General features: G+C 37.5%; 1 protein-coding gene across 1 annotated transcript; it reads left to right on the plus strand.

Annotated features, from left to right (window-relative positions):
- Positions 1 to 702: 702 nt before the first annotated feature.
- On the plus strand, positions 703 to 7204 carry RFK (riboflavin kinase). Its single transcript, XM_016157655.2, has 4 exons — positions 703 to 1056; positions 1902 to 2053; positions 5575 to 5677; positions 6407 to 7204. Exons 1-4 carry the CDS (start codon positions 975 to 977, stop codon positions 6535 to 6537), a joined length of 468 nt encoding a protein of 155 aa, XP_016013141.1. The 5' UTR covers positions 703 to 974; the 3' UTR covers positions 6538 to 7204.
- Positions 7205 to 11540: the final 4336 nt, after the last annotated feature.

Here is an 11540-nt window from a genome sequence, read left to right on the forward strand (position 1 = left end):
AATTATATCCTGGAAGTAACGTTTACAGTTTCAAAGATCAGAAGGCTTACAGATTTGCATTGCCTAGCGATCAAGCTCCAACAGGTTTAAATTCTCAAAGACACATCCTACAGTGGGCGGCAACGTGGGTAGGCAGCTGCATCCTTCCTCAAGGAAAATCCACCATTGTTATCTTCTTCCACTGGTCGCTGCGGTTGCAGCGTGGCAGACAAGAGCCCGCTCCCATGGAGCTCACATTCTGATATAACTTCAGACCATGGTCAAGGGTAGCGCCACTTCTGGCAAGTAGTCAGGAAAAGCCTCTGTGAAGAGCCGATTTCTGAGATGGAATTTTGGAACTTTAAGAACAGAATAAGTGGCGAACGACAAGCAAACCTAGAGGTGCCTAAGGAGCTAAAGATCGTCTCTGGTGTCAGGATCGTAAAGAAAAGAAGGGAAAAGCACTACGTAGTGCTTTCACAGACCCCAACACATCCCCACCTAGCCCGCCTTCCGGGCTGAGAACAGATTCTCGCTGAAGTTCCAAACGCATGGGGCGGGGGAAAAGCCTAGAAACGGCGTACGGCTGGGGACAGGGCCCGCGACGGGAGGCGGGGCCAGAGCGGGGGCGGGGCTACGGAAAAGAACGAGCGCCGGGTGGCTCAGCCTAGAAAGCGTGCGCGTGCCCTGTGGCGCTGGAGGGGCTGGGGCGCTCCCGCGCCGGCCCGCCCACACCCTCGTTTATTTCCGCCTGCGTTCCCGACGCCGAGAGGTCGCTTGTGAGTCGCCCGGCAACATCTGTTGGGTCAGTTGCACGAGGGGCTTGCCGCAGCGCGTCACCGGCGTCTGCTGGCCCGTTGTACGTCTGCCTGGCCCGCCGGCCGTGCTCCCGCCCGCGTCCCCCGGCTGGTCCGGGGGATCCAGGCACCGCCTGGACGGCGGCTCCGCCGGACCTGCGGACCGGGCCACAGCCAGCACCCCGAGCGGACGGCGTCATGAAGCTCCTGCCGTACTTCTGCCGCGGGGAAGTGGTGCGGGGCTTTGGCCGCGGCTCCAAGCAGCTGGGCATCCCCACGGGTGAGCGCCGGAGGTCCCGCAGACCGGTCACGTGGGAGGGGGACGTCAGCGGGGAAGGGCAGGGTCGTGGCCGGCGGACCGAGGTGACGCCAGCCCCTGATCTGTTTAGGCGGACGACCTTTTGTCCTGAGGGAGCAGGTCCTAGACCGAGGCTTCGAGCCCTCGCGGAAGTGATTTGAGAGGTGGTGAGGACAGGAAGCCGTAACTGTGTTTACGAGTGCTCTTTCCTGCCTCCATATCCAGCGGTGATAGAGCTGCCAAGCATAGCTCAAGTCTTGCCCATGAGAAAACGTAATGAGGGCCAGATTGGCTAAATTCTCAAGCCAACTGTAGCGTTTTCTTTAAATGTGTTACTAGGTTGTGACCAAGTGATCAAACGGGCAGTTGAATGACAACCATCTTTTTTGTCTGTCTCCATTGAAAGTTTTAGTAGTCTGGACATGATGGTACGGTTAATTCACCAAGGCTGCCCCTAGACCTTTTAAAGCAGTCTTTGAACTTGGAGCCTAGGCATGTGTATCTCGAAAAATGGGACTCTTTACAAGAAATTCTGAATCTCCTTAAGACCAAGTCTGAAAAAAAAAAAATCCCTCTGTTTATGTACTTATTTTCAAACTCGAGAGCATTTGGGGCGGCGGGGGTAGGGGGAGCGATTTATACACTTAACATAATTTGATGCTTGTCCACCTGAAGAGGAAGAGAAAATTCGATCCAGAATGTGGAATGTTAATAATGGCAAAGTCCTCGAATCTTGTGAGCCTAGTTATTCAAACTAGATTTGGATGTGATTTTTATAAATAACATGACACTCTTGACACTCAGAACATTTACTCCTTTTTTTTTAGCTAACTTTCCCGAGCAAGTGGTAGATAATCTGCCAGCTGATGTATCCACTGGCATTTATTATGGTTGGGCCAGTGTTGGAAGTGGAGATGTCCATAAGATGGTGGTGAGCATAGGATGGAACCCATACTATAAGAATACAAAAAAGTCCATGGTAAGAATTGTATTTTGCTCTATAGCTGAAAATGGAATGATGGCTGAATAATATGCAATATCAGATGTACAAACAGTGGTATGGATTACATCAGTGATAATCACAACATAGTCCAAATACTAGAGTTTTGGGCAGCATACTTGAAGGATTTGAAAGTGAAGCATTTAGTTGTTATTTGAATGGAATAACATTTTTCATCCTTTCACCATCAATCTATTTGTCTTCCTATATAAAGAGAATCTCTAAGTTTGTATTTATAGTTGAACCCCCTCTTTTAAACCATTCTGCTAATCTCTGCCTTTTGATTGGAGATTTAATCCAATTTCATGTAAACTAAGCACTAATAAGGAGGGACTCAACTATTTTGCTAATTGTTTTCTCTGAACTTTGTAACTTTTTGTCCATCAGTTCCTCCATTATTGCATTTTGCCTTTAGTTGAAGTTTTGGTAGTGACACATCTTGATTCCCTTCTGATTTTCTTTTTTTTTGTGTGTGTGTTTTCCAAAGGTATTTTCTTCCTAATTATAATGGGGATTGTATTTAACATTCTAAAGTTAAATTATTTGAATTTACACCAACTTCAGTAGTGTATACAAACTCATAAATTATTTTTATACATTGCATGCCTTATAATAGATGAATAATTTTTATATATTTTTAAGAATTATGTAGAAAATAAAAAGTTACTAACCAAGATTACAATAATACTAATTTTTATGACTGCCCATGTATTTGTTTACCTTTACTGCAGATAAAAGTAAAGTTTAAGAGCATGCCTCATGAAATTGACCTTGCCACAGTTAGGTAGTTCATTCACCCATTCATTGATTACTTGGTTGCCCTTGTAAGGTAGAACTGCTTACCACAGGGTGGTGCTTTCTGAAAAAAATTGAGAGGCAGTGCTTTTTTTTCCTCTTTTAAATCACTTCGAAGGTATAGTCTGCTGTTTTTACAGGACCCACACAGCTGAAGTGCTTAGTCTGCTAGATAATGGCTGAATCTTCTGGTTAGCTCAAGTGTGTGACAAAAACAGTTATAGTTCATATAAATTTCATTGTCTTTGAAGAGTTTATAGAAATGTGTCACAGTTGGAAAACCACAGGGCTAGGTGCTTGCACAAGACATAGAAATGGCCCAGAACTATTTAATAAGGAAAATAATTGATGAAAGGACACAAAATATTTTTATGTGGATGAGGGAGGAAATAACGGGTGAGGAAGGCTATTCCATGAGTAATTTTTCCTTATTAGTTACTCACATACCAAACTATTACTGTAGAGCCAATTAAGGAATGTCTTGGGAGTCTTTCCATAGTTAGGAAAAATTCAGTTTTCCACTGATAGGAGGTTCATACATTTTAGTGTCTTTCTTTTTTCTTTGCCAGGAACAGACATGTATGATGTGCCTGTTCCAGTCTTTTGCCCTTTTTAGAAAATTAAATTAGCTGTTTTACTGACTTAAAGTTAAAGAAGTCTTACTATGTTCTTGATTCAATTCCTTTTTGGAACTATGGCGTGCAGGTTTCTTATCGGCAGTGTGTTGCTTCAGTGTTTCCTTCTAAAAGCTTGTATTGCTTTTCTCATCAAATCAATTTTTGAGTATGGTGTGAGATGTGAGCTACAGGTCAAAAATTAATTTTTATTGTATGGATATTCACTCAGTCCATTTATTGAAAATAATGTCCTTTTTTGACACTACTGCAGTGTCACCTTGGTCTCAAATCAAGTAACTTTGTATATGTGAACACACTTATACATTGACTTGTTCCATCTCCTAGTTTTTCCTTGGGCCATTACCACATTGTCTTAATTTCCATAGCTTTATAATTGGTCTCTCTTAATTGTATAAGTCCTCCGGTTTTGTTGTCAAGAATTTTTTGATAATTTTGCCCTTTCATATTTCCATATAAATTTCAGAATTACTTGTCAGTTTCCATCATTTAAAAAAAGGCCTGCCAAGATTTTGATTGACATAGCATTGAATCTGTAGATCAGTTTAGGGAAAGTAGACATCCTTACTGTTTCAATGTTTTGTAATAATGTCCAAGGCCTTAAATATCTTAGTTTCCTTTTTATTCAAAATTTTATTGAAAAGAAAGAATGCAAGTCAAATTAATTGGTCCAAATAAATTTAGTACAAAGTCATGGGACACTTTGTGTCTTTTAACTCAAACCCCTTAATTATAGATGAGAAAACTGAGTCCCAGAGAAGTTAAGATATACCTTTAGCTAAGTGTGGAACCCCAGACTTTGGATTCTTAACTCAGTGCTTTTATTATAGGACTGCCTTACTCTCTTAAACACTTTGAATTTAACATAATAATTTCTATAAGCAATTTATTAATCTTAACACAACCAAAGCTCTAATAAGAGCTTTATTACAAAGAATTTTTTTCTTTTAAAATTTTTAACTCAAGGCCCCTTTTTTTAAATGGGCTTCATAAAAATCTATAAGTCCCATTAAATTGTATGCAAAGTTTTATTTAGGGACACTTGAAGAGAGCCCATCTTAATGACCTCAAAAGGTCATGACTCCCTCCCCGCCCAACAAACCAAAAAGGTATGAAAGACTAGGTTATTTAATTTGAGAGAACAGAGAACTTGCCTTAATATAAGTCTCCTGTGATACTTTTTTTTTTGAATAGACCATTCTTATTAAGTGTAAGTTGCTCTTATCTCTTTATTGGTTTTATTACTGAATTATCTAGCAATACTCTTAGCTGATTTGTAATATATGCTTCAGATTTAATGATCATTTCATAGAATAGCTTTTCTTAAGTCATACACTTCAAAATATACCTTGGGTCTCAAGTTACGTGCTTCTCAACTGTGTAAACGTCTCAATTTTCAGTGCCACTATCCTAGTCCAGTCTCAGCTGTTTTGTGTATTTGCTCACTCTCTACATTTTTTTCCTGCCTTTTGACTCAGATTTGTTCTTTATAGGAGCCTACTAAAATTCCCATTCCAGAGCGTTTTCGACCTCCTTTGCTTCAGCACATCTCTATCCATTTGTTGTTGCATTCCTAGGTCAAGCTTGGGTGGTGGTTTTTTTTTTTTTTTTTTTTTTGCCTTCACATCAATCTTCAGGTCTTTCTAACCCTCAAGTTTCTATGACTGGCATGTGTCAGATGTGTGGATCCTGATAACTTTAGAACCAGTTCCATTAGTAGTAACATCAATATTTCCCTCATTTCTTCTTTGTTGTCTTTGCTCAGGTTTTCATCTTGATAGGACTCTTAATTACTTAAATGCATGTTAGTTTTTCTATAAACAGCAAATCATACCCCATCTCTGGTATGATATCTCCCCTACTCAGTAATAATGTTTACATGTATGGTCGGGCAAGTACAGGTACAGTGGAAGAATTCAGGAAAAACTGTACTTAGATTTTAATTTGTCTTTCAAAATTTAACGAAGTTTAATTGTTTTATTTAAATTACTCTACTGTAAATGTGAAGATTTATTTCAGATTTCAGGTACTTTGTAATCTGATGATAATTCTTTTTTATCATGGCTGTAGGAAACTCACATCATGCATACCTTCAAAGAGGACTTCTATGGGGAAATTCTTAATGTGGCCATCGTTGGCTACCTCAGACCAGAAAAGAACTTTGATTCTTTAGGTAAGTTCTTATTTAGACCTTAAGTATTACTGCAGCTACTTCTGCTTCTACTAGTAATAACCATGGCAAGACAGGTAATATTCAAGCATTTAATATGTGTCGGGCACTGTTTTAAGTGCATTATATGAATTAACTCATTTAATTTCCACAACAGCTTTATGAGAAATATTTTGCCCATTTTCAGATGAGGAAATTGGCACAGACGTGTCAAGTAATTTGCCTGAGGTCACATAGTAAGCCCTGAGCATAGATTGTTTGGCTTCCTCTCCAACAGTATGAAATTAATAAAATCTTTTTTTCCTTTTCATATTTTAAGGAATAAGTGAGAATAAGCTGAATAATGTATGCGTTGCAATGCTTGGTGTAAATCAACATTTGAAACAAATGGTATCAAGTATCTTAGTGTAGTGTGATAGTTTGAATCATATTGTAGAGTTTCTTTTACAAGTGTAAATACTGAAGAGAATTGACAGTGAATTTGTTTCTTCCATTTGGTATTTGCAATGTACCTTTTTGCTAATGCCTTTCTCTAAGAAATTTCAATAAGATAAAGGATATCTTTTGTGTTCCATTGAAGGAGGGATAGAACAAACATCAATTGGCCATCTACCCTGTGCCAGAGATACTGCCAGCCTACAAGTAGAGTGTTTAGGAGAAGCTGAACAAAGGAGTAGTAAAAAGTGTAGCAGTAGTTTTTCATCACCTTTACCTGGTATGTTCTTTCTGCAGAATCACTTATTTCAGCAATTCAAGGTGATATTGAGGAAGCTAAGAAACGACTAGATTTGCCAGAACATTTGAAACTCAAAGAAGACAATTTCTTCCAGGTTTCTAAGAGCAAAATAATGAATGGCCTCTGATGAAAAATCATCTTATTCATTCATTCACTGTTTTCTGGTATTTTACTGCTCATAACTATTCAGTCTCACTTTGGTTATATTTTAAAAATCAAACGTTTTCTTGTATCTGTGAATTAATTTAAATAGTACAATGTAGTTACCTTATTATGCTTCAACTGTTTAATTAAGCCCATCATGCTACAGTACTAAAAAGGTTCATTTTAAAAACCAAGATTCATTTTATGCAGTATGTTGATTAAAATTTACCACTAGAAAGGTCTTAAGTGTCTTGTAATGGAAATGAAATGTATATAACTGGGTAAAAAGACAAGTCACTAGTCTGAGATAAAAACTATTAATTCTAATGGTAAAATACTAATCTATGTATTTGTATAGCATGTGCTGCTAAACAGAAGGCTTATAAAAGTAAATGCATTAAACAGTCTGATAGTTGATTATAAACTTAAGGGGGGAAAATTCATACTTTGTATTTTTGATATTTTGTGCATTACTATTATTACAAACATGCTGAAATTTGAAATTTTATTTTAGTAATTTTTTTATGAGGACATAATATTGTATTGTATTAATTTTTGTTATACCTGCCTTTGTTCTAATTGGTCTAGATTCCCTTTGCCTATCATTTTTTGTCTGTCTTTTAAAACATTAAAATGAGTGTTCAAATTTATTTGTCTCATTTTTCTGTTGTATAACACCTATCTCTTTTTAAGAGTAGGTATTCAACATTTTTCTTGACTTCGTTTTTCTTTTAAACAAATGTCAACATCAGGTTTTCCATTTAGACTATCCTACGACTTACAAAGGATTGCATCTGTCTCTACCATTTCATCCCTTCACTACATAAATAGTGATTAAGTGCACATCTGTATTGCATTTTAGAAAAACTTGAAAGCTTCATTTTTAGGTTTCCTCAAAGTTTAAATGAACATGTAGAAGTTCATTCAGACATTCCAGTTTCTTAAAAAACGCAGAATACTTGTTTTCCTTATTAGGGAAACTATTTAAAAGCCAATTAAACTTTGAAAAAGAATTATCTATTTTTAATGTAATTATATGTTCCTGAGCAAGCGAACTTGAAGTTGTGAATGTACAACATAATTTAATAATAAGAGTGCTTATAGCTTGGGAAAAGGTATAAATATAAAGTTTTAGTTAAATAATCTTCATACTATGCATTTTCCCCCCTAACAACTAAGAGGTGATTTTTGGCTACTTGAGACTTATTTTGGCAGAAAGTTGAAATCTTTTGGTACTTAGGAAGTTAAGATTACTGATTGTTGGGCCCCTGAACTAGTACACTGCATTATTCACTTTGGCACCAGATTAGGTGGGTGGATGGAGACAGGTATATAGAAGGTATTTTTAAAGATGTTATAAATCATTTTTTCCTAATCACAGAGAACTGATTTTGACAAAAATATAAAGTATTTAGAATAACATCTAAAGCTAATGTCGGAGAAGGCAAAGCATGGGTAAATTCAGTTGGATTGTTTTACCTTTTGGTGTATGAATGTATGGCGAAGTAGTATGTGTCTCATTTCTCTATAAAAGGACTTAGGATATGTAATTTAATGTTAGAAATCCTATACTTGAAATAAACCTCAATTATCAGTGGCTTTATGAAGCAAAGGTAAATATGGAAAGTGTAAAAACAGATTTGTGTTTGAATAGATTACTGCTAATTATATCTACAGTAAATGAAAATTATATCTACAGTAAATGAAAATATTTCGTCACCTTACATTTTGTTAAATAGCCATGGCTTTTGAAAAGTCGCATATTATGAGAGAGAAGAGTTAGTTAATAGTGTTTTATATATTAAAGTGTTATTGAAGTATTGTAGGAAATTTCAGTAGTACTATTTGATTAGTTTGAATGATTTCAGGCTTTGAAATAAATCTTTACTAAGTGACATAAGTTTTACATTGCTCACCTTTCTAAGTAGCATGATGAAATCTCACCTTCCCACTCTGTCTTGCCTGGAATGTATATCATCCCTTTGTTCATCATATCCACTCTGTATTCACTCCCAGCCCATTAGTCACTTAATAATTGGCTATTAGACCACATTCAAATAAGTTTCCTTATAGTATATTTTTATAGTTGTTCTGTTTTATTCTTTTTAATCTTACTGTGCCTAACAAATTAAACTTTATCATATATATAGGAAAAAACGTAACTTACAGGGTGTAGTACTATCTGTGGTTTCAGGCGTCCACTGGGGTTCTTGGAATGTATCCCCCACAGATAAGGCGGAACTACTGTGCAGTATTCAAGTAGATTGAAAGGCACTTAACGGAAAGAGATGGACATGTTTAATTTATCTCTGATACTGGGGACTTAATACAGCCATAGAATTAGCTTCACTGGGAACCCAGCTTCTGGGACAATGTTTTAAGCTTCCCTGGCTCTACCTTTTTTAGTTCCATTTTATTTTCCAAGGCAAAAATCTGTGTATGGATGAAATCTCTAGGACTAAATTTTGTTCTTTTTTAAGGCCTAGTTAAAGTCCATGGGTATTATCTCATATTTTTCTTATAGGAAAATTGTGACTTCTAAATTTTTAAATTTCTAATCTTTCATGAATTAATACTGTAACAATACAGTAGAAATTACTAGAAAAGTGATCATATTTGGATGTCTTGGCAATGTCAAAATGCTGTAAAAGATTTATAAACCCTCCCAATTTCAGTAATAGTTAAGCCAGTAGCAACCAACAGACTACACTTAGGGGAGCCTTTCATATAAAGGCCTCAAGCTTTTCCCTTTCAACTCTAGTAGGGTTGACAAACGTTTTTTGTAAAGGGACAGAAAGTAAATTAGGTTTTGCCATAGTGAAAAAGCAACCACAGACAATACATAAATAAATGGGCTTGGCTGTGTTTCAAAATTTTATTTAGGCAGCAGGAAGGATTTGTCTCGGGCCTATAATTTGCCAGCTCCTGAGTTAGAGAGATTTTTTTTTTTTTTTCAATCTATTAGGGCGTAGTGAGATAGTAACCTTTTTCCTAATTACTAAGCAGGTTTTATGTAATTCATGTGAACATTTTGTTTTGATGTATAGGTGTTAAAATTAGGGAAAGATAGGTAGGTATGGATTTAAAGTATTGGTATTTCCAAGTCTGGAGTTTCCAGGTGAATTTAATATGCTTTAATATGTTTTAGCTGAAGGTATAGATGATCATAAAAAGTCCAACACTGGATGGCAACTTAACGTTTGTATCTCCCCAATTCCATATATTGAAATCCTAATACCCAATATATTAGCAGGTGGGGCCTTTGGGAAATAATTAGGTCATGAGGGTGGAACCCTCATCAATGGGATTAGTGCCCTTATTGAAGGACTCCAGAGAGCTCACTCACTTTCTTTTCATATGTGAGGATACAATGAGAAGTTGGCAGTCTGAGTGGAAACAGTTTGCCAACTTAAAATATGCCTTTTGGGATATTAATTATTTGCAGCTGGTTATATTTAAGAAAAACACTCAGGATAAACCTTTGACTTTCCCTCTAAGTGCCTAAAAGAATTGATCTGCTCTAGGAAGGGAGATATCATCATAGACAACTATAGTTTAATACGACCTTGGTGTGGTAGACAGGGAGGAACCAAGGCCCATATTATTGTAATCCTCCTTCCGTCCCATTGTTTCTCAAGAGGGCCCTATAAACATTGGTTTACTAAACATTAATTCATGCATCTCCTTGTAAATTGCCTTACTTCCTTTTGAAATCCTAGACCCCTTAGTCCAGAATGACATGTATACCTCACTTTGCCTTAACTGTCTTTCGAATTTTCACACTGATGCGAATTCTCTTTGTGCACACATTAACACTTGATTTTCTCCTATTAATCTGCCCTATGTTGTTTTGATTATTAGTCCAGCCAGAAGAACTTTCTAAAGGCAGGAGGAAGGTTACGTTTCCTCTGCCACACCTGCAACTCAGAAGAGGGCTCTTACCAGAACCGTGCTGGCACCCTGGTCTTGGACTTCCAGCCTCCATAACTGTGAGAAATAAATTGGTTGTCTATGCCATTTCGTTACAGTAGCCTGAACAGACTAAGGAACCCTGATGTGAAACTTGAAATAGATGACCTCTTGCTTCCTCTCTCCTTTTCTCCTTTGTTTTCTCCTCTCTTCCTCCTCTGCCTCCCCTCTCCCACTCCCACCCCCATCTCTCCAGTTTCTCTCTTTAATAGAAACAGGCATGAGCAATGAATTAGGAGTGAAAAACATATGAACAAAGGCATTATCATCTATGAAGTATTTGTGATTTTCCTTTTTGGAACTAGATTTGAGATGTCAAATTGCCCGCCTCCAGGATATTGGTCTTCAAACAAGGTTGTTAAGATATCAGTGCTCTAAACCAGTACTGTTTTCCTGGGTTGCACAGAACAGCACGGAGAGGAGAGCTGCTGTGTGGGAAATGGATGGGCGCCAGTCCCTGTACAGTTAAGAGTCTTGAGCACTCTCTGGTGCTGCCTCTAGCGGAGCCTCATCTTAGGAAGGGGTTAGGTTGTAAAGTAATCAAGCATGAGCAGAAGGCAAATGTAGAAGTCAAAACTACCCATGAAAACTTTCTTCACTTACCTTTAAATTGCTAAGACTGGGTCTTTTAGAGCCCAAATCTAAGATTTTTTTCTTTTGTGTCTCTGTATTTTGGCTAAGGCCTCATTTTTCTGGGACAGTAGAAGCCTTGGTTGATTTGAACGGGCAAGAATTACAACAAATAAAAAAATATTACTCATCTCTCTCATACTCTTATCTAATGAGACCATACAGTTAAATTCTTCTAAATTAAATACAAGTATTATACAATATACTGTATTTTGTCTTTTTCATAGCAGACCTAAGACTCAGATTACCATTTTGGTTTGGAATCTAACTGGTTGCAAGTAACAGAAATAGATTCTGGCTGATTTGAGCAGGAAAGAAATTTGTTGGGAGAATGATGGGTAGCTCGAAGAATGGATGGGAAAGCTGGAAGCTGGGTGAGAAAAGGGG

Source organism: Rousettus aegyptiacus, unplaced genomic scaffold, assembly GCF_014176215.1.
Source record: "Rousettus aegyptiacus isolate mRouAeg1 unplaced genomic scaffold, mRouAeg1.p scaffold_m13_p_3, whole genome shotgun sequence".
Taxonomy (NCBI): domain Eukaryota; kingdom Metazoa; phylum Chordata; class Mammalia; order Chiroptera; family Pteropodidae; genus Rousettus; species Rousettus aegyptiacus.